The 24,324-nt window shown below is 46.6% G+C and overlaps 1 protein-coding gene across 1 annotated transcript in view; it reads right to left on the reverse strand.

Moving 5' to 3' along the window:
- The window catches only part of LOC140713834 (ornithine decarboxylase-like), a 43,142-nt gene that overhangs the window by 2,848 nt on the left and 15,970 nt on the right, over nt 1-24,324 (reverse strand). Inside the window, exons 3-9 of the mRNA XM_073024403.1 lie at nt 14,177-14,350; nt 12,039-12,211; nt 7,727-7,861; nt 7,200-7,281; nt 6,394-6,484; nt 3,242-3,394; nt 533-636 (exon numbers count right to left, since the gene is read on the reverse strand). Coding sequence (XP_072880504.1) covers nt 533-636; nt 3,242-3,394; nt 6,394-6,484; nt 7,200-7,281; nt 7,727-7,861; nt 12,039-12,211; nt 14,177-14,350 — 912 coding nt within the window. The remainder of the gene's footprint in view (nt 1-532; nt 637-3,241; nt 3,395-6,393; nt 6,485-7,199; nt 7,282-7,726; nt 7,862-12,038; nt 12,212-14,176; nt 14,351-24,324) is intronic.

Below are 24,324 nucleotides of genomic sequence, written 5' to 3' on the forward strand. Positions count from 1 at the left end.
TGTCCAAGATGGCATGCAACTTGGACAGCATCCTCTTTTCAGACACCACCGTCAGAGAGTCCAGTTCCATCCCCACAACATCACTGGCCTTACGAATGAGTTTGTTGATTCTGTTGGTGTCTGTTACCCTCAGCCTGCTGCCCCAGCACACAACAGCAAACATGATGGCACTGGCCACCATAGACTCATAGAACATCCTCAGCATCATCCGGCAGATGTTAAAGGACCTCAGTCTCCTCAGGAAATAGAAATCTCTCTCATCTCTGGAAATAAGCTTTGATCCAGGTTTGGACCTAGGCTGTAATAACACAAGGGGCCAAATAATCCCTGTGAGACCCATTCTGGCCATTATTTGACAGACCATTGGTGAGTTAAGAATGCTTGATAACATCAACAATATGTGTCTTGTTAATGAATGTAAGTAAACCAATGGGCTGGTAGTTTGCTGTTGTAGATTTGGCCTGCCTAGATGATAAGTGTGCTTACAAAAAGACAATAGCATTTTTCTTACATTATGTTTGTGAATCCTTACCTTAAATGCTATTGGTTTTAATGGAGGATATTTACTTTTTAAAGATCCATGCCAACCATCATTTATATAGTACATTATGGTTTTCTTAGTCTCAGTCTCATCATCTAGAAAAGATAATTAACACATAAGATCCATGTACTGAATTTCAGAGATTAGCTTTGTAACATTAATGTTTAAGAAGGAAAGTAAAGGGCTCGTTCTGCTATTTTAAAAAACATGGCTATCCTCAAGTCAAGTCAAGTCAACTTTTATTGTCATTTCGACCATAACCGCTGGTACAGTGCATAGTAAAAATGAGACAATGTTTTTCAGGACCATGGTTTACATGACACAGTACAAAATACTTGACTGAACTATGTAAAAAAAAAACACAGAGAAAGCTACATTAGACTACAGACCTACACAGGACTGCATAAAGTGCACAAAAACAGTGCAGGCATTACAATAAATAATAAACAGGACAGTAGGGCAAGGTGTCAGTCCAGGCTTCGGGTATTGAGGAGTCTGATAGCTTGGGGGAAGAAACTGTTACATAGTCTAGTCGTGAGAGCCCGAATGCTTCAGAGCCTCTTCCCAGATGGCAGGAGGGAGAAGAGATTGTATGACGGGTGCATGGGGTCCTTCATAATGCTGTTTCCTTTGCAGATGCAGCGTGTAGTGTAAATGTCCGTGATGGCAGGAAGAGAGACCCCGATGATCTTCTCAGCTGACCTCACTATCCGCTGCAAGGTCTTACGATCCGAGATGGTGCAATTTCCAAACCAGGCAGTGATGCAGCTGCTCAGGATGCTCTCAATACAACCCCTGTAGAATGTGATGAGGATGGGGTGTGGGAGATGGATTTTCCTCAACCTTCGCAAAGAGTAGAAACGCTGCTAGGCTTTCTTGGCTAAGGAGCTGGTGTTGAGAGACCAGGTGAGATTCTCCGTCAGGTGAACACCAAGAAATTTGGTGCTCTTTACGATCTCTACCGAGGAGCCGTTGATGTTCAGAGGGGAGTGGTCGCTCCGTGCCCTCCTGAAGTCAACAACAATCTCTTTTGTTTTGTTCACATTAAGAGACAGGTTGTTGGCTCTGCACCAGTCCGTTAGCCACTGCACCTCCTCTCTGTAAGCTGACTCGTCGTTCTTGCTGATGTGACCCACCACGGTCATGTCATCGATGAACCTGATGATGTGGTTCGAGCTGTGTGTTGCAGCACAGTCATGGGTCAGCAGAGTAAACAGCAGTGGACTGAGCACGCAACCCTGGGGAGCCCCCGTGCTCAGTGTGATGGTGTTGGAGATGCTGCTCCCGATCCGGACTCACTGAGGTCTCCCAGTCAGGAAGTCTAGGATCCAGTTGCAGAGGGAGGTGTTCAGGCCCAATAGGCTCAGCTTTCCAATCAGTTTCTGAGGAATGATTGTGTTGAATGCTGAACTGTAGTCTATGAACAGCATCCGAACATATGTGTGTTCTTTGTCCAGTGGGTTAGGGCCAGGTGGAGGGTGGTGGCAATGGCGTCATCTGTTGAGCGGTTGGGACGGTACGCAAACTGCAGGGGGTCCAGTGAGGGGGGCAGCAGGGTCTTGATATGCCTCATGATGAGCCTCTGGAAACACTTCATGATGATGGATGTAAGTGCAACGGGATGGTAGTCATTTAGGCAGGACACTGAAGACTTCTTCGGCATGGGGGCGATGTCTGCTAGCTGGTCTGCACATCCTGAACTGTGAGTAGAGAGAGTATTCAGTGGAACCAGCTTTTTATGCATTTGTATCATAAATACAGTAAATATTGCTCTTTGTGATTGCTAACTCTTCGGAGATAATCTCACATGTTAGGAAAAAACACTTTTCCTGGTCACACAATTCCCAGTATGGGCTGTCAGCCAGAAGAATGGTGAAAGGCTGCAACTGGATAGCATTCGTATGTCCACTGCTTTTTTTGTTACAAGGTCTGTGGCTTCCATCGCTTATTTTCTGACCTTGGTGAGTGGAATTCACGAATGTACTTCAATCCATCATCTGAAACAATAGTGGAGGGAGATTCAGTATTTATTTATTTAGAGATACGGTGTGGAATAGGCTTTGAGCACCATCGACAACCCAGATTTTAACCCTAACCTCATCACGGGACAATTTACAATGACCTCTTCACCTACCCAGTACATCTTTGGTCCGTGGCAAGAAACTGGAAGACCCAGAGAACACCCATGCATTCCTCAGGGAGGACGTACAGAGACTGCATATAGGGAACACTGGAATTAAATTCCGAAATCCAATACCTCGCTGCAATAGCTTTGTGCAAATTGCTACACTACCGTGCTGCCCAATAATCTTCTAGAAAGGGGTATTAGACAAGCAGAATCAGGTTTATTATTACTGACATATGCTGTAAAATTTGTTATTTTGTGGTAGCTATACAGGGCAATACTGCAAAAAGAGAACAAAAATAGTGAAGTAGTAAAAAGAAAATTGCAGCCATGTTGGAATGGTGGAGCAGACTTGATGGGCCAAATAACCGAACTTCTATGGTCTTAAGAAGCGGACCAGGAATTTCAGCCATCTCCATGAATCTTCCATCCTTTGCCTGTGAGGAATACAAAACTTCCCCTGCCACATCTCCTTCTGGTGGTAAGGCTTTGGAATGTATCACCCATCATTCCCTCATACAGTATTGAGTGCAGAAGATCACCGTAGCTAGTTGGTGATTTGTGGAAGAATTTACCATTGGAGTTAGTTGAATCTATAGTAATTCTTCTTCCAATGATATTTACAGCAATTATAAGTGAAGATGTCACATAATAACGGCCAGGTTCAGCAATTACATTCACTCCACTTGATTCAGGAAAGTGAAGATCCAATGCACGATTGATCACTGCTGCAATCTACAACATAGAAATCAATTAGATATTATTACCAAATTTCCAGCACTTTATATGCAGTGGATTCTGGTCAATTGGGGCAGCTGTTTAGTTGGGACATTTTGCAAAGAACAAAAACTGAGAAAATAGCTGAGATTCGCTTTGATAATTTGGGACACTATGCCGCTTAATTGGAACAGGAGACTGTTGCCAAACAGTTTCTAATTAGCATCAGTTGCATTCGCTTGTATGGCCACTAGACACTACACTGTGCTTAGAGCGAACAATTTTCAAATAGCATGAGTTGTGTGCGTTTGTGTTCAAAAAGTAGTGATTTTTGTCACTGATGGTTGGTAAGAAATAAGCAGTAAGACCATTTTGCTCACTATGGTTTCAATCATTCTGGCTTGGAGATGCGAGAAACAGCTGGGAATGAAAATGAAATGTTTTCACCACTCCTGCAAGGTAGGACTATGAGGAATTTGAAGGTATTGACAATAACTACACTGTGCTTAGAGTCAACAGTTTTTAAACAGCCTCAGCTGCATTTGCTTATATTATGTTATTCATTTTAGGCTGGCTGATGTTGAATTGAATAGCAGTGATTTTTGACACTACTTCATGCAGGAAGGCAATGAAAGCAGTGCATTATCTGCACGAGGTGTCTGCACTGATTTTTTTCATTTACAGTGTATCAAAAGGACACAGCAATGTATACTGGATTAATTCCTCCATCGATAACAATTAGGAACTAACATGTAGTGTTATAGAACTGCAGTGATATTGTAGTGTTCTAATTTGTTCTGTATTTCATTTACATACATAATTTCTTATTCAGTTAAACAGTAGTTTATCTTTTTTAAACTATTTTCACGAAACTTCTCCTAATTGGGGCAGCTGCTTAATTGGGCCAAAATGTACTGGTCCTGATGTGTCCCAATTAACCGGAATCCACTGTAGTTATAAATGAATTTGTACAGAAAGCACAAATACTGAATTTGTATTAAGCAATGAAGTTAATACAAGAGTCCATTACTAGCTCTCCTAAGTCAATTCTTCAGCTCCTTCCTAGCTACCTCATAACTCGCAAGAGACCTATCTGATTCTTGCTTCCTAAACTTTAAGCTTCTTTCTTCTTCTTGACTAAATATTTCACATCTGTTGTCAACCATGATTCCTTCACTTACCGTCCTTTCCCTACCTCAAAGGGACAAATCTACCCAGAACCACCATGAAAATGCTCCCTAAACAACTTCCACATTTCTGTGTATGTCTCCCTGAATACAACTATTCCCAATTTGTGTTCTCAGGTTATTACCGATTAGCATCATCATTCGCCCTCCCTCAACTAAATACTTTCCAAAGCGTCTGCTCTTATCCCTGTCCAAGGCCATCAGGAAGTTGTAGTTGCTCTCTGAAATGCCCACCCACCAGGAGATCTGTCACCTGACTAGGCTCATCGGCTAGTAGTGGGTCCAGTATGGCCTCTCCTTTCTTTAGCCTGACCACATATTGTATCAGGAATCCTTCCTGCACAAGCATAACAAATCCTTCCCCATCCAAAACTTTTGTACTAAGGAGTATCAATATTAGGGAAGCTGATAATATTGGTTATCATATCCATGGCAACAACCTTGTTATTTTTGTACCTTTCCAAAATTTGTGTACCAGTCTGATCCTCAGTGTCTCTGTAGCTGTTTGGGAGAATCTATGGAATATTCCCATGAGAGTGATTACTGCCTTTGTTTCTGACTTCCACCCACACAGACTCAGTAGAAAATCCCTCCACAGCAACCTCCCTTTCTGCAGCTGTGATACTATCTATGACCAACAATGCCTCTTCCTCTGCCTCTTTTACCTCCCTGGTCATTTTGAAATATCTAAGTCCCAGAACATCCAGCAGCTATTCTTGCCCTTGGGGCAGCCAAGACTCTGTAATGGCCACAATGTCGTAGTTCTATGTACTGATCCATGCTCTATTTTCATCACCCTTGTTCCTGATACCTCTTGCATTAAAGTAGACACCTTTCAACCCATGCAACTGACTGCAATTGTGCCCTATCCTCTGCCAGTTGTTCCTCAATCTCTCTACACATAGCATCCACCTGCCCACCAACAGCACCATCCTTTGGCTCTCATGCCTCTGCCGACCCAGTGGGAACTCCTTTCCCAACATCTCTAACAAACCTGTCCCCAAGGATGTTTGTCAGATGTCAGAGTTCAGGTGTAACCTGCCCTTTTGAACAGATCACACCTTCCACAGAAGAGATCCCAATAATCCCCAAATGTGAAAGCCTGCCCCTTACACCAATTCTTCAGCCAGACATTTAACTGCCAGGTCATCCTATTCATACCCTCACTGAGCGAGTAGCACAGGCAGAAATTGAGAGAGTACTACTTTGAGCTCTGCTTTTTATATCTCCTGCTTCACGTGACAAGTTTATCAGTTACTAAGATGGGCAGACCAGTGGTAGATGGAATTTAATGCTGCTAAGTGCAAGATGATGCGCTTTGGGACTCTCAGAATGATCGGTGGGGCCTTTGGAAGTTTTGAGGAACAGGGAACCTTGGTGTAGAACTGGAAGGAGCCCTTAAGGTGGTAGCGGAGGTAAATGGGGCAGTTGAAGAAGGAATACAGAGTACTTTCTTTTATTAATTATGGTATAAAATCGTACAGCTTTTTACTCTTCTGGTTGCCACACAATATGAAGACTTAGCTGAACTGGAGAGGATAATATTTACCAGGATATTACCTGGGATGGGGTGCCACAATTAGGACATGAGACCATACAGTTGAGTTTCATTGACTTATTCACTTTATTACATCAAAGGATTTAAAGAGCAAACATATAATTTAAGACAGTGATACTGTTACACCTGAAAAGTAATTAGAAACCTGTCTGCTGCTTTTTCAGCTCTGAAAACTCTCAAGCCCATATTTTATATGTAAAATGCATACAGTAGGTATACCTATTTGAATATCAATTGTTCCTCAAATGTTACTTTAATGCATAACATGTTACCTCCTCAAATGTAATCTTGTCATCCTCACAGCCAGGAAAACCACCACCAATATCGAGCAAGTTCATATGAAATCCAAGGCTCATCTGGAGAAGATATGTAAAAGATCCAATCTTTGTTGTCTCATTACCAGCAAGCACTTTCCATGCAAACCTTATCACTTTCTGTTACTGTCATGACAATTCATACAAAAGCATCACTGACACCAAAGGACATCCCAAACTTTAGGTTTTAGTTTGTCACTACTGCACCATTAATCAGATTCAAATAGGCCCAAACATACTTTTATCCATAGATGCTGCCTGGTCTGCTGAGTTACTGCAGAATGTTGTGTTTTGTTCTTAGCTGTTTCAATATGCCTAAAATAAACTGTTATCATTGCCTTTTATTCTAATGGGAGCATACAAACTCTGTACTCTCAGTATTTCATCTCTGAAGGCCTCCCAACCATCCTAATGCTTTACCAAGCATCCTTTTGGCAAAAATAATCTCTCAATCCGCACCTGTCTGTTTTTCTTTTTTGATGCCATCAAAAATGGTCTTCCTCCAATTTCAAATCTCAACCAGAGGACCAGTTCTACCCTTCTCTATAGCTATCCTGAAACTAATCTGATTTTGTTTACCAGATCGAAAGTGTTCCCCTACACACACTTCTGTCGCCTGCCCTTTCTCATTCTCAAATAGGAGATTTTGTATTTCATACTGTAATTAACTCATCATATTTGAAACTTTCATTGTTATGACTGCTGTATTTCTGAAAATTTCTATTATTCAATATATAAAACTTCAAAAGAAACATACCCCAATATCAAAAACCGTGCGTGAATCTGCTATGACCTCAGCAAATACCTCTGGTTCACTACAGCCACTTCCAACATGAAAGCTGGTTAAAGAAGAGTCATTAGATTAGAATTCAACTGATATTTTTAAGAATATTTAAGGAAAATTTATTTATTTCTCTTACCTGTTAGTTCAGCACTTTGTTAAAACTCAAGCATTGTACATTACATTTCTAATACCGTACAGGGAATGATGATGCCAAAAACAATTTGGGTATTTGGATATGGATAGGCCAAAAGTACTTTTCGAAATTTATACTTTTTGTGTTTACACTCTAATAATAATGTAATTTATACTGAAAAAAAAAAGATTTAATTGGTAGACATCATCATTACACAACGTGTTCACTTTGGAACTGCCATGATTCCCTTGCACGTGCTGTTCCCATTGCCATGGTCACAAATAGTGACATTGCCTTGACATGTTTGTAAATAAACTATTGAATAAAAGTTGCAAACTGTTTTTCAGTATTAATACTTTTTTTTTACCTTACACCAATGATCTCCACACACAAAGCCTTTGCACTTTCCATCAGCTGTCTGCACTCTTTTAAAGTTGCTCCAAACTTCATACTTAAGGGAAAGGGGGACTTGGCATCATTTGCAACAATGCGAAGAACCATTCTGTCAAGATAGCAACATTAGGAAGACAGGTGTGACTGCTGAAAAGTCAGAGGGAGTTTACCATTTTTGTTTGTTCAGTAGACAATTAGAAAGCAGGCTTGGGGGTCAGCAATGGAAAGAGTATGCAGTTTCAAATCTCAGGATCTCCGGGACCAAACATATTAATGCAATCACGAAGAAGGCACGTCACCAAAGAATCTGGCAAACTCCGACAAATGCACTTTGGAGAGCATTATGACTGGTTGCATCAACGTCTGGTATAGAGTCTCCAATGCACAGATTCGCAAGAGTTCAGTTAGTTATAGACTCAGCGAATTCCATCACGGTACAAGATTCCCCATCATCAAAGGCATCTTCAAAAGGTGGAGGCTTAAGAAGGTGTGTAAGATTGAAGGCCCTCACCATCTGGGACAGGCTCTATTCTCATTACTACTATCAGGGAGAAGGTACTGTAGCCTGAAGACTCTCACTCAATATTGTAAGAATAGCTTCTCTGCTATCGGATTTCTGAAGGGTCCATAAACACGACCTCAATGTTGCTCTTTTACACTCTTCAGTTATCTGTTTGTTTATTTAATATTGTAATTTATATTTTTTCATGTCTTGTACCATACTGCTGCAACAAAACTACATATTCAATTATATATATGTCAGTGATAATAAAATTGATTCTGTTTCTCAGATCTTGATTTTGACTTCTCCCAATATTATCCATCTGGAAATAACTCTGTGTAGATATTCTTTTGCTCTGGGATCACCAGTTACTTGCACACTTGTTCCTGTTATCCAGTGTACAGTCTTCAACAATTCCTATATGCAATGCTCTGGCTGATACACGGGTGTTACTCTGGTTGGTAATCAGTGGTGAGCGATGTGCCACAGGGTGGGGGCTGGACAAACAGATGTTCATAATAAACATAAACGAATGGGAGAGGCGGCAGAGTGTAGTGTATCTAAGTTTGCTGATGACACTAAATTAAATGGAAAAGCAAATTGTCCAGCAGATACAGAGAGTCTGCAGAGAGATGAGTGGGCAAGGGTCTGGCAGATGGAGTACAACGTGAGGTCATCCACTTTGGAAGGAAAATGGAAGAGCAGATTATTATTTAAATGGTGAAAAAATGCAGCATGCTGCTGTGCAGAGGGACTTGGGAGTGCTTGTTCATGAATCACAAAAGGTTGGTTTGCTGGTGCAGCAGGCTATCAAGAAGACAAATGGGATGTTGGCATTCATTGCTGGAGGGATTGAATTTAAGAGCAGGGAGGTTATGCTGCAACTGTACAGGGTACTGGTGAGGCCGCACCTGGAGTACTGCGTGCAGTTCTGGTCTCCTTACTTGAGGAAGGATATACTGGCTTTGGAGGCGATGTAGAGGAGATTCACCAGGTTGATTCCAGAGATGAGGGGGTTAGACCATGAGGAAAGATTGAGTTGCCTGAGACCATACTTTCTAGAATTCAGAAGAATGAGAGGAGATCTTACAGAAACATATAGAGTTATGGACGGAATAGATAAGACAGAGACAGGAAAGTTGTTTCCACTGATATATCAGACTAGAAATAGGGGGCACAGCGTCAAGATTTGGGGGAATAGATTTAGGACGGAGATGAGGAGGAACTGCTTTTCCCAGAGAACAGTGAATCTGTGGAATTCTCTGCCCAATGTATCAGTGGAGGCTACCTCAGTAAGTATATTTAAAAGAAGGTTTGATACATTTTTGCACAGCAGGGGGATTAAGAGTTATGGGGAAAAGGCAGGTAGGTGGAAATGTCCATGGTCAAATCAGCCATGATTTTATTGAATGGCCGAGCAGGCTTGATGGGACAGATGGCCGACTCCTGCTCCTATTTCTTATGTTCTCAAGAAGGCCATTGTGTCATACACAGTTTTCACCACCCTGTTTACCTGTGACACCATTTCCACTCAATATGTACTTTATTTCTCAGTCACTAATGTGGAAATGTACTGATAGTAACTAAATGGCATTTTTGTTTGTCACAGAATGGAACCTGTATTGTACCAGAGTGATTTGTTGATAATATTTGTGTAACATTATGCTGAATAAACCTGAATCCTTGACAAACTACAGACCAGCACATGTATTACTGGAAGAATGCCAAACACACTGAAGAAGCAGAAGGACAGCATGTACCCTTCCCTTGAATTGAGGTCTGGCTAGCTGCACTTGTGTATAAAGGAGTGACTATGCTGTCTGTTTTTTTTTGGAGGCTGTCATCGGCACTTGTGCGGTGCTAGTCTCCCCTTGCTGCAAGGAAAATAAATGTGCTTCTGATTGATCCACTCTGTTGTTTGCTGTAGGATGTGGTGAAAAGGAGCTCACACTCTGTTCCTCAGTGCTTCCCAGACCCTTACCATTCCTATCCTGCTTTGATTTCTCACATACGAGGACTGAAATAAGATTAACAAACCTTATTAACAAAAACAAATTACACTAAAGGACTGTACTATCTTATGCTGTTCCCAATCCACTTTGAATGCTCTGAGTTACAATTAGTGTCCCTCGGTGCCACTGAGAATAAATTTCTACTAGGAGATTGAACCGCTATATCTTTCAGCAAAGAACACACTGCTGAGGTCAAGGATGTGTGCTTAGCTCACTGTTCTACTCTCCCTGCACTCATGGCTGTTTTGCTAGGCACCACTCAAACACCATCTATAAACTTGCTGATGACACAACTATTGTAGGTATAGTTTCAGATGGTGACGAAAGAGATACATCAACTAGTTGAGTGGTGTCACAACAACAATCTTGCACTCAGTGTTAATAAGATGAAGGAATTGACTGTGAACTTCAGGAATGGGGAGTCAAGGGAACACACACCAGTTCTTATCAAAGGATCAGCAGTGGAAAGGTTGAGCAATTTCAAATTCCTGCATGTCAACATCTAAGGATCTATTCTGGGCGCAACATATTGCATCTCCATCTGGTATGGGAGCAACCAAGCACTGGACCAGAAGTTCCTGCAGAGGACTGTGAGAACAGCTGAGAAGGTCATAGGCGCCTCCTGAACATCCACGGGGACATTTATCAGGAGTGATGTGTACGCAGGGTTCCACCCATCCATCCAGCATCCTCTCTGACTTTCTACCATCAAGCAGGAGATTCTGATGCATCAAAACAATAATGGTCAGGATGGGGAACAGTTTCTTCCCTCAGGCCATGAGGCTTCTGAACTCCCTGCTGCATTGCATTTGAATTCTCTCTGGCTAATCTGTTCTGTGCCTTACAATATTTATTTAACGTGCTTTAGTTTGTTTATACATGTGTAATCCATCTGTAGGTTTTATCTTAACATTCATAAGTTATTGTGTGTTATGTGTACTATTGTGCTTTACACTCTGGTTCAGAGAAATGTCTCGTTTGATGATATATAGGTATATAGTTAAATGAAATAAACTTGATTTGACTTGATGTAATCACAAAGAAGGCATGAGAGTGTCTGTATTTCATTTGGAGTAGCAGCAGACTTGGTATTTCACGAAGCTCTCTCTCAAAATTCTACATTACGTGGAGCGCGTTCTGATTGGATGTATCACCATCTGGTATGGAGGGGACCACTGCGCTGGATTGGAAAAAAGCTGCAGAGGGTTGCAAACCCAGCCAGCTCCATCATGGGCACGAATCTCCCCTGCATCAAGGACATCTTCAAAAGGTGATGCCTCAGAAAGACAGCATCCATCTTTAAGAACCCTCATCACCCAGGATGTGCTCTTACCTCAATGTTACCATCAAGGAGGAAGTACAGGAGCCTGAGGATACACACTCAATATTTTTAAAATAGTTTCTTCCCCTTCGTCGTCAGCTTTCTGAATGGGCAATGAATGGATGTACACAACCTCACTATGTATTTTTTGCTCTATAAACAGTCAGTGGTTTGGGCCAAGACCCTTCATCAGTCCTGGAAAGGAAGGGGGTACAAGCCAGAATATTTCTGCCATGAATGCTGGAGTTTTAGGGGGAACACAGGAGATAGTGTTGTAGAACAGAGAAATATGTAGAACTAGATGAAGGCCAGCACTATGGAAGGACATATGAAAAGTGAACGACAATTCAGACAGGTGTCTACAGAGAATATCAAAAGTAGATGCATATTGTCTACATTTCAGTTGAAATTATCAGCTGATTCAGACGAGAAAGAGATAATTGTCATTTACTTCGCAGTGGGATGGATCCGTGCAACTTTGAAAAGTTCATCTTTGTTATCGAATGTCATCATCTGAATCCCATTGGTGGCAGCAAATTTAATATAAGAGCTCTCCTTGCAGGGGTGTGCATAAATGATTCTCTCTGGGGGGACCCCAATATCTTGTACCATCGCAATCTCATTCTGTTGGGACAGAAAGAGAGTTATCTTTAATATTTTTTATTTTTCTGAGTTCATTGATTGGTAAATTGTCACATATACTGAAGTTCAGTGGAAAGCTTTGTCTTGCATACTGTCCATAATTCATTAATTTCATTCCGACAATGCATTGAAGTGGTAGAAGGGTAACAACAGAATGCAGAGAACGAGTTACACAGAAAATACAGTGACAGTAACATGCATGTAGACAGTGAAGTACAAGGCAATAGATTGTGAGGTCTAGAGTCCATCTCATCTTGGTGGGATATAAGGGTGGTGGGTCAGGGGACTACGTAGGGTGAACCAGAGGCAGAGATAGGCAGAACAAAGGGGCAACTATCCGATGAGGGCAGAACAGGAATCAGCCACAGAGTAAAGTAGGGAGAGCAAAATCATTTTGGGCCACAAAACATGGGACAACATGGTAGCGTAGTGGTTAGCGTAACGTTCAATTCCTGCCAACGTCAATAAGGAGCTTATACATTCTACCTGTGACTATGTGGGTTTCCTCCCGGAACTCCAGTTTTCTCCCACATTCCAAAGACATATGGGTTAGGGTTATAAGATGTGGGCCTGCTATATTGCTGCTGGAAGCATGGTGACACTTGTGGGCTGCCCAGCACATCCTGAAGCTGTTGGTTGTTAATGCAAACAACACAGTTCACTGTATGTTTTGAAGTACAGTACTGTGCAAATGTCTTGGGCACACAGGTATAGCTAGGATGCCTAAGACTTTTGCACAGTACTGTCGAAATTTTATGTATTGCACTGTACTACTGCCATTTTTTTTTAAATCACGACGTTTGGGTGATGATAATCCTGATTGTGATATGGGTTTCAGTTGTGGATTGAGAGTGGGAAGGGGGCAGGGAGAGTGGAATCATGGTTAGGAGAAGGGGAAGGGAGAGGGGAGGGTGCGGGAAGCACTGGAGAGACATTCTGTAATGATCAATAAACGAACTGTGTAGAATCAGATGACCTTGCCTGGTGTCTCAGGGCTGGTCTGTCTGCACTCACACCGTCTCCATCCCCTGGCACTCCTTCTCTGCCACATGTTCCTGCACCTCCACCTTCACCATTCCCAGCATGCTTTGCTCCAGCCAGATTTACAAACTTGCTCTCTACTCCACTTTGACAGATACAATACTGACTATATATATATGTGCAATATACTGTATATATGACAAATAAATCTAATCTTTAATGTTAAATGTGAAGCAATGCAAGGAGACAAGGACAGCACCGTCATGCAGAGTGAGCTATGAAATGGTTCAAAAGAAAGGACGAAGCGAGAGCAAACCAGCTGTGGGGGAACAGAGGCAACGAGAAGCACGGAGAAGTGCAGAGGTGGCAGGACAACACTGAGTAGATCTGGCAAATGGGTCACGACATGTAATAGGAATATAGAGGAAACGGCACCAACAATCATTCCACGGCCAAAGTAATTTAAATCACACTTTTTCCCCATTCTGATGTTTTGTCTGACAAAAACTGAACCTCTTGACCAGATCTGCATGCTTTTATGCACTGAGTTGCTGCCACATGATTCTCTGATTAGATATTTGCATTAATGAGCAGGCGTATCTAATAAAATGGCCACTGAGTGTATAGTGAGGCATTGAATTGACTTTATTACTTACATCCTTCATATACATAAAGAGTAAAAATCTTTACGTTACGTCTCCGTTTAAATGTGCAACGTGCAATTATAGTAATTTATAATCAGTTTTATATACAACAGGATAGTCAATATAACAGAAATACAGTTGCATCAGCATGAATTAAGCAGCCTGCTGGCCTGGTGGAAGAAGCTGTCCCAGAGCCTGTTGGTCCTGGCTTTTATGCTGTGGTACCATTTCCCGCAAAGTTTGGGAGATTTTCCATTGTTGCATACATTAACACATTTTAATATTTAAAGAGCATCAGTGAGCTCATTATTCCAAATCCTACCTTACTGGCACAGTCAAAGCCGATCCCTAATTGAGCAAGGGTCCAAACTATTGGTTTGCTATCATTGCATTTCACAGCATAGAAAGGTTTCACTCGAGGCAATGTCATCTTCCACTGATGGTGTTTCTTTATGACTTCACCCAAGTCGGCAACGTAGAAAGCATCTGTGTTATCCTGCAACACAAGGCATGGTGATCATACTGACTGTCATTATCCACTAATTTAACATTATTAGATTCCTTCACTTAGCCTTCTCTGCTAAATTCAATAAGTTGAGCAAAACATTGGAATGCTGTGCTGTTCATGTGTTTTGTAAAATACATAGAAAGATTTGTCAGTGCTGCTCCGGGGGGTGGGTGTTTGAACAAGAGCTGTAGGACATGGCAGATCGTGGGGTAGTTGTGGGAAAAGACGTTATTAAGACCACGTTTACAAAGGCAGGAATCAAAAGCATGGTGGCAATAATGTTCTTAGTTATGTCTATTTCAATGCACGGAGTATTGTAGGTAAGGCAGATGAGTTTACAGCATGGATAAGCAGATGGAATTATGACACTGATGTCAATGATGACTAGTGTAGAATGAAGAACACTCATTAAAAATGTGGCCACTAAACAGTATAGTTTGAGAATGAGAATAATTCATTGTAAAAGGGATAAGTTTATTTTGAATTAAAGGTCTCTTTTCTAATAAAGATTTCTTTATCTCATCATCAACATTTATCTTATTCCATAAATCAATCAAATGTTTTAGTATAGGAACAACAACACACACAAAATGCTGGTATAACACAGCAGGCCAGGCAGCATCTATAAGAGAAGCACTGTCGATGTTTCAGGCTGAGACCCTTCGTCAGGACTAACCGAAAGGAAAGATAGGAAGAGATTTGAAAGTAGTGGGGGGAGGGGGAAATGCGAAATGATAGGAGAAGACCGGAGGTGGTGGGATGAAGCTAAGAGCTGGAAAGGTGATTGGCGGAAGTGATACAGAGCTGGAGAAGGGAAAGGATCATGGGACGGGAGGCCTCAGGAGAAAGAAAGGAGGGGGGAGCACCAGAGGGAGATGGAGAACAAGCAAACAACTAAATATATCAGGGATGGGGTAAGAAGGGGAGGAGGGGCATTAACGGAAGTTAGAGAAATCAATGTTCATACCATCAGGTTGGAGGCTACCCAGCCGGTATATAAGGTGTTGTTCCTCCAACCTGAGTTTGGATTCATTTTGACAATAGAGGAGGCGATGGATAGACATATCAGAATGGGAATGGGACGTGGAATTAAAATGCGTGGCCACTGGGAGATCCTGCTTTCTCTGGCGGACCGAGCGTAGGTGTTCAGCGAAACGGTCTCCCAGTCTGCGTCGGGTCTCACCAATATATAAAAGGCCACACCGGGAGCACCGGACGCAGTATACCACACCAGCCGACTCACAGGTGAAGTGTCGCCTCACCTGGAAGGACTGTCTGGGGCCCTGAATGGTGGTGAGGGAGGAAGTGTAAGGGCAGGTGTAGCACTTGTTCCGTTTACAAGGATAAGTGCCAGGAGGGAGATCGGTGGGAAGGGATGGGGGGGACGAGTGGACAAGGGAGTCATGTAGGGAGCGATCCCTGCAAAAAGCAAAAAGAGGGGGGGAGGGAAAAATGTGTTTGGTAGTGGGATCCCATTGCAGGTGGCGGAAGTTACGGAGAATTATATGTTGGACCTGGAGGCTGGTGGGGTGGTAGGTAAGGACAAGGGGAACCCTATCCTGAGTGGGGTGGTGGGTTGATGGGGTGAGGGCAGATGTGCGGGAAATGGGAGAGATGCGTTTGAGAGCAGAGTTGATGGTGGACGAAGGGAAGCCCCTTTGTTTAAAAAAGGAAGACATCTCCTTCGTCCTGTATTGAAAAGCCTCATCCTGAGAGCAGATGCGGCGGAGACGGAGGAATTGTGAGAAGAGGATAGCCTTTTTGCAAGAGACAGGGTGGGAAGAGGAATAGTCCAGGTAGCTGTGAGAGTCTGTAGGCTTATAGTAGATATCAGTATAGAGGCCATCTCCAGAGATGGAGAGAGAAAGAAAGATCAAGAAAGGGGAGGGAGGTGTCGGAAATGGACCAGGTAAATTTGAGGGCAGGGTGAAAGTTGGAGGCAAAGTTAATGAAGTTGACGAGTTCAGCATGCGTGCAAGAGGCAGCGCCAATGCAGTCGTCGATGTAGCGAAGGAAAAGAGGGGGATGGATACCGGTATAGCCTTGGAACATGGACTGTTCCACAAAGCCAACCAAAAGGCAGGCATAACTGGGACCCATACGGGTGCCCATGGCTACACCCTTGGTTTGGAGGAAGTGGGAGGAGCCAAAGGAGATATTATTGAGAGTAAGAACTAATTCCGCTAGACAGAGGAGAGTGGTGGTAGAGGGGAATTGGTTAGGTCTGGAATCCAAAAAAAACCGAAGAGCTTCAAGACCATCTCGGTGGGGGATGGAGGTATATAGGGACTGGACGTCCATGGTGAAAATAAGACGGAGGGGGCCAGGGAACTTAAAATCATTGAAAAAATTTAAAGCATGAGAAGTGTCATGAACATAGGTGGGAAGAGATTGAACAAGGGGGGATAAGACAGTGTCAAGGTATGCAGAAATGAGTTCAGTGGGGCAGGAGCAAGCTGAGACAATAGGTCTACCTGGACAGGCAAGTTTGTGGATCTTGGGTAGGAGGTAGAAACGGGAAGTGCGGGGTGTGGGAACTATGAGGTTGGTGGCAGTGGATGGGAGATCCCCAGAGCTAATAAGGTTGGTGATGGTATAGGAGACAATGGCCTGGTGCTCCTTAGTGGGATCATGATCAAGGGGTAAATAAGAAGAGGTATCAGAGAGTTGTCGCTGTGCCTCGGCCAGCTGGAGGTCAGTACGCCAGACAACAACAGCTCCCCCCTTATCAGCAGGTTTTATAGTGAGGTTGGGATTGGTGCGGAGGGAGCGGAGAGCAGAGCGTTCGGAAGGAGTGAGGTTGGAATTGGAACAGGGTGTAGTGAAGTTGAGATGGTTGATGTCCCGTCGGCAATTAGCAATAAAGAGATCCAGAGCAGGTAGAAGACCAGAGCAGGGTGTCCATGAAGAGGAGGAGGGTTGAAGACGGGAGAAGGGGTGATCGGTGGGTGTAGGAGAGTCCTTGTCAAAGAAGTAAGCTCGGAGACGGAGTCGGCGGAAGAAGAGTTCAGCGTCATGGCGTACGCAGAACTCACTGAGGTGTGGCGAAGGGGGACAAAGGTGAGGCCCTTAATGAGGACAGAGCACTCTGCCTCAGAGAGTTGAAGGTCAGAGGGAATGGTAAAGACCCGGCATGGATGAGAGATGGGATCAGAGAGGGGAGGGGGGAGGCTGGAAGTGTCAGTGGAGAGGGAAGGGTTGGGGTGAGAGGAAGATGGAGCCTCTGAGGGCCCAGGAGCTGACGATGGGATCTGAGGGAGAGGGGATTGCAGAGTGGTGGAGGGGGAGGGGGAGGGGGAGATGGGAGACACAATCGCAGCATGTGAAGACCCGGCCTGGAGTTCAACGCTGGAGTCACAGTCGGTGGCTGCTCAATCGCTTTGAAGCTGTCCATGGTCGTTGGAGCACGCAGTGATGGTGCTGGAGTCCGGATTTTCAAAATGCCCTGGGTCGCTGGGGAGGCCGAGATCGACAGCCGGGGCGAATCCATGGTCGTTGGAGCACGCGGTGATGGTGCTGGAGTCCGGATTTTCAAAATGCCCTGGGTCGCTGGGGAGGCCGAGATCGACAGCCGGGGCGAATCCATGGTCGTTGGAGCACGCGGTGATGGTGCTGGAGTCCGGATTTTCAAAATGCCCTGGGTCGCTGGGGAGGCCGAGATCGACAGCCGGGGCGAATCCATGGTCGTTGGAACACGCGGTGATGGTGCTGGAGTCCGGATTTTCAAAATGCCCTGGGTCGCTGGGGAGGCCGAGATCGACAGCCGGGGCGAATCCAAGGTCGTTGGAACACGCGGTGATGGTGCTGGAGTCCGGATTTTCAAAATGCCCTGGGTCGCTGGGGAGGCCGAGATCGACAGCCGGGGCGAATCCATGGCCATTGGAACACGCGGTGATGGTGCTGGAGTCCGGATTTTCAAAATGCCCTGGGTCGCTGGGGAGGCCGAGATCGACAGCCGGGGCGAATCCATGGTCGTTGGAGCACGCAGTGATGGTGCTGGAGTCCGGATTTTCAAAATGCCCTGGGTCGCTGGGGAGGCCGAGATCGACAGCCGGGGCGAATCCATGGTCGTTGGAGCACGCAGTGATGGTGCTGGAGTCCGGATTTTCAAAATGCCCTGGGTCGCTGGGGAGGCCGAGATCGACAGCCGGGGCGAATCCATGGTCGTTGGAGCACGCGGTGATGGTGCTGGAGTCCGGATTTTCAAAATGCCCTGGGTCGCTGGGGAGGCCGAGATCGACAGCCGGGGCGAATCCATGGCCATTGGAACACGCGGTGATGGTGCTGGAGTCCGGATTTTCAAAATGCCCTGGGTCGCTGGGGAGGCCGAGATCGTCAGCCGGGGCGAATCCATGGCCATTGGAACACGCGGTGATGGTGCTGGAGTCCGGATTTTCAAAATGCCCTGGGTCGCTGGGGAGGCCGAGATTGACTACCGGGGCCGGGGACGCGATATGAAGACCATGCTCTGGGGTCTGCAGGTGGAAGATCTTGCGATCCTTGCAGGACGTGATAAAGTCAAAGAAACAGTGATTGCACGCATGGATCCGACGGAGGATGAAATAACGGACAGGTCCATTGCAAACAAAGAAAAAGGTGTCCTGGAGGCGTGGAAGGGACTGTGATAGGGACGCCAGGTACCTTCTCATGGCGGAGAGTGTCGCCCTCAGAGCTCAACGGGAGAAACAACGGGGGGCAGAGTCAATTAAGTGTGAGTACCTGGGATCCTCAGAAGGTCCAAATTGAGAAGCTCGAAAACGGATCCTGAAGCCAACTGGAGTCAGTTGGCGACGGAGACACATTCCAAGGAAGGATATATGGCTGTAATAGCGGGTCTGGGTCAAAATATGATCGAAAAGTTGAAGGGCCGAAGGAATTATAGATGGGAAGCAGCGAGAGAGGGTTTCACTGAACTCCTGTCGAAGAGAAGATTTAAACTTCTTCAGTGTAGGCATCACTAGCAGAGGCTTCGCAGTAGAATTTAAAGAGCAAACACAAGGAAATCTGCAGATGCTGGAAATTCAAACAACAACACACACAAAATGCTGGTGGAGCACAGCAGGCCAGGCAGCATCTATAGGGAGAAGCGCTGTCGACGTTTCGGGCCAAGATCTTTCGTCAGGACTAACCAAAAGGAAAGATAGGAAGAGATTTGAAAGTAGTGGGGGGAGGGGGAAATGCGAAATGATAGGAGAAGACCGGAGGGGATGGGGTGAAGCTAAGAGCTGGAAAGGTGATGCACCATCAATAACTCACGCTGAGACTTAGGAAGCGAGTTATCGGCTTTTATTGACTGGAAGAATAAACAGCACTACATCCTGGAGAAAATGAGGGAGAGCAGCAGCCCACAGTCGCCTTTATACAGGGGTCTGTGGGAGGAGCCACAGGAGCAGTCAGCAGGGTCTGTGAGAGGAGCCACAGGAGCAGTCAGACAGGTATATCTAGTTCACCACATTCACCCCCCCCTTTGTTTAAAAAAAAGTCCCCAAGTATATTTACAGGTTAAGTCTATCAGGTGGTCGAATCGTTCGCTGTGATCTACGTAGCTCCGGCTGCAATTGCACAGGTGCCGGAGGTGGTGTTGGCACAGGTGCCGGAGTTGTTGTTTGCACCGGAGGCGGAGAGTGGGTTGGTTCTGTCCCAGCTGGAGGTGTCAGGGATCCCTCGCGTGTGTGCGAGGTCCCCGGAATAGACGCGTACGAGATGCCCGGTACATGAGCGTCGTGAGGAGTCTGGGTGTGGCACGGTGTGTGCGGTGTCACCTCGGGTACAGGGTGCATAGTTACCGTGGAATGTTCGGGGTAGTGGTCTGCTGCTCCGGCGGGCGCCAGGTCGCGGACAGAGACCGTGTCCTCCTGCCCATCAGGCAAGACCACGTAGGCATACTGGGGATTAGCATGCAGGAGGTGAACCCTCTCGACCAGCGGGGAGTACTTATTACTCCTCGCATGTTTACGTAGCAGCACTGGCCCCGGGGACGTCAGCCAAACTGGTAGGGTGGTCCCAGTGACAGACTTCCTGGGAAAAGAGAATAGGCGTTCGTGAGGGGTGGCATTAGTGGACGTACACAACAGGGAGCGGATAGAGTGGAGTGCCTCAGGGAGGACCTCCTGCCATCGGGAGACCGGCAACCCTTTTGACTTAAGGGCTAAAAGTGTGGCCTTCCACACTGTGGCATTCTCCCTCTCCACCTGGCCATTCCCCCGGGGATTATAACTCGTGGTTCGACTAGTAGCAATGCCCCTAGCTAGCAGGAACCGGCGCAACTCGTCACTCATAAAGGAGGACCCTCTATCACTGTGGACATAGCAGGGATATCCGAACAGAGTGAAGAGCTGGCGCAGGGCTTTTATGACGGACGTGACAGTGGTGTCGGGGCAGGGAACGGCAAAGGGGAATCGCGAGTACTCGTCAATAATACTGAGAAAATAGACATTGCGGTCGGTGGAGGGAAGGGGGCCCTTAAAGTCAACACTCAGTCGCTCAAAAGGGCGGGTGGCCTTGACAAGCTGCGCAGTGTCAGGACGGTAGAAGTGCGGTTTGCACTCAGCGCAGATCTGGCAGTCCCTGGTCATCGTCCTGATGTCCTCCAGGGAGTACGGCAGGTTCCGGGCTTTAATGAAATGGTAAAATCGGGTGACCCCCGGATGGCAAAGATGGGCATGAAGGGCATACAGCTGGTCGAGCTGGGCACTAGCACACGTTCCCTGGGATAGGGCATCAGAGGGTTCATTGAGCCTGCCAGGCCGGTACAGGATATCATAATTGTAGGTGGAGAGTTCTATTCTCCATCGCAAAATTTTATCATTTTTGATCTTGCCCCGCTGTTGGTTGCTGAACATGAACGCAACTGAGCGCTGGTCGGTCAGCAATGTGAACCTTTTGCCGGCGAGATAGTGCCTCCAGTGCCTAATAGCTTCCACTATGGCCTGGGCTTCTTTCTCCACCGCAGAGTGCCGAAGTTCAGAGCCTTGAAGGGTACGAGAAAAAAACGCCACTGGTCTGCCTTCCTGATTGAGGGTAGCAGCCAGCGTGACGTCAGAGGCATCACTCTCTACTTGGAAGGGAATGGTCTCGTCCACCGCATGCATCGTTGCTTTGGCAATGTCCCCTTTAATGCAGCTGAAGGCCGCGCGGGCCTCGGCAGAGAGGGGAAAAGTGGTAGACCTGACCAGGGGGCGGGCCTTGTCTGCGTAATGGGGGACCCATTGGGCGTAATAGGAAAAAAAACCCAGGCACCGCCGGAGGGCCTTGAGAGTGGTGGGAAGAGGGAGTTCTAACAGGGGGCGCATACGGTCGGGGTCAGGGCCAATGACCCCGTTCTCCACGACATACCCAAGGATAGCGAGTCGTGTGGTTCTGAACACACACTTGTCCTTGTTATAAGTGAGGTTCAAAGCTTCGGCCACTTGGAAAAATCGTTGGAGGTTGGCGTCGTGATCCGACCAGTCGCGACCACAGATGGTGATGTTATCTAGATAGGGAAATGTGGCCTTCAGTTTGTACTGGTCCACCATCCGGTCCATCTCCCTCTGGAAGACTGAGACCCCATTTGTGACACCAAATGGGACGCGCAGGAAGTGATAGAGCCTGCCACCCGCCTTGAAGGCAGAGTAGGGGCGGTCCTCCGGGCGGACGGGGAGCTGGTGATAAGCGGATTTCAGATCTATTGTCGAGTACACCTTGTACTGAGCTATCTGGTTGACCATATCCGCGATGCGGGGTAGGGGGTACGCGTCAAGCTGCGTGAATCTATTGATGGTCTGGCTATAGTCCACAACCATCCTATTTTTCTGCCCAGTCTGAACAACGACCACCTGGGACCGCCATGGGCTTGTGCTCGGCTCAATGATCCCCTCCCCGAGCAGCCGCTGCACCTCTGAATGAATAAAGGCCCTGTCCCCTGCGCTGTACCTCCTGCTTTTAGTCGCCACCGGTTTACAGTCGGGGGTCAGGTTGGTGAACAGCGATGGGGGAGGGATCTTGAGGGTGGAGAGGCTGCAAGTAGTGTCAGTAGCACAGCTATCGGCATGGTACTGGGTGGGATGTGTGGGTCGATGTGTATGTGCGTGTGGTAACGGAGTATATGGCGAAGTCCCACCAAACTGAGGATTCCTGACAGTGAGAGGTGGGAGGGGCCCGTCATATGCCATAGTCACACTTTTGAGATGGCTCTGGAAGTCGAGCCCCAACAGCACAGGTGCGCACAGTTGAGGCATGACCAGGAACGCAAAGTTCTGATATTCTGTGCCCTGCACCACCAATGTCGCTACACAACCCACCCGGATGTCTGTGGAATGCGACCCAGAAGCCAAGGTGATCTTCTGATGTGCCGGCCGTGTCACGAGTCCACAGCGTTTCACTGTGGCCGGGTCAATAAAACTCTCAGTGCTGCCCGTGTCAAACAGGCAGCTAGTCCTGTGCCCCTCCACCAGGATGTCCATCATCGACCTTGCGAGCTGGTGCGGAGTGCTTTGATCGAGGGTCACGGTAGCCAGCGTTGAACGGGGTGAGTCGGGGGCGGGGCCTGGTGGCGCTGGCAAAGATGGCCGCTCACATCCGGGCATGCAAGATGGCGGCTCCCAGGTCGCACACGGGTAGGTAGGGGCGGGGCATGGTGACGCCGGCAAAGATGGTTGTCCACATCCGGGCATGCAAAATGGCGGCCCCCAGGTCTCAGACGCAGCGCTACTCGACCCCGGGCGCGGTTTAGATTTACAGACCTTGGCGAAATGGCCCTTCTTCCCGCAGCTGGAACAAGTCGCTTCGCGAGCCGGGCAGCTGTTTCTGGGATGTTTCTGAAGCCCACAAAAGTAACAGAGTTTTATACCTGGCGAATTCGAGGAGTTCGTGATACCGCGACTGGCAGCGGCGTTGGCGAATTCGCTCGGAACCGGGGAATCGCGCGGCTGGACCGCCTCGGCGTACAGCTGCGCAGCCTCCAACGTATCGGCCGTCTCTATCGCTGAGCGTAAGGTAAGATCAGCTTTTTCCAGCAGCCGCTGGCGTAAATACACTGACCGGACTCCAGTCACAAAAGCGTCTCGGACCAAGAGTTCCGTATGCTGTTCCGCTGTGAGCGTTTGGCAGTCACAAGTCCGCACGAGTGCCTGTAGGGCTCGGAGAAATTCAGCAGTCGACTCCGTAGGCCGCTGTTTTCGTGTTGCCAAGCGATGCCGGGCATAAACTGCGTTTACCGGCCGCAGGTACTGTCTTTTGAGAGCGGCAAGCGCCCCCTCGTAGGTCGAGAGGTCCCTGATGAATGAATAAACTTTTGGGGCGACCCTCGAGAGGAGAAGTCTGAGCCTAACAGCTGAGTCGGTGGCACGAACCTCCTCCAAGTATGATTGGAAGCATACAAGCCAGTGTTCAAAGGCAAGAGCTGCTTCAGGGTCTTGGGGGTCCAAATCTAAGCGTTCTGGGCGTAAAACGGTTTCCATGTTTTAACTTCCAGTCAATAAAATTGATGCACCATCAATAACTCACGCTGAGACTTAGGAAGCGAGTTATCGGCTTTTATTGACTGGAAGAATAAACAGCACTACATCCTGGGGAAAATGAGGGAGAGCAGCAGCCCACAGTCGCCTTTATACAGGGGTCTGTGGGAGGAGCCACAGGAGCAGTCAGCAGGGTCTGTGGGAGGAGCCACAGGAGCAGTCAGACAGGTATATCTAGTTCACCACAAAAGCTGATTGGCGAAAGTGATACAGAGCTGGAGAAGGGAAAGGATCATGGGACGGGAGGCCTCAGGAGAAAGAAAGGAGGGGGGAGCACCAGAGGGAGATGGAGAACAAGCAAACAACTAAATATATCAGGGATGGGGGAAGAAGGGGAGGAGGGGCATTAACAGAAGTTAGAGAAGTCAATATTCATGCCATCAGGTTGGAGGCTACCCAGCCGGTATATAAGGTGTTGTTCCTCCAACCTGAGTTTAGATTGATTTTGACAATAGAGGAGGCCAT

Source organism: Hemitrygon akajei, chromosome 20 (genome assembly GCF_048418815.1).
Source record: "Hemitrygon akajei chromosome 20, sHemAka1.3, whole genome shotgun sequence".
Classification (NCBI taxonomy): domain Eukaryota; kingdom Metazoa; phylum Chordata; class Chondrichthyes; order Myliobatiformes; family Dasyatidae; genus Hemitrygon; species Hemitrygon akajei.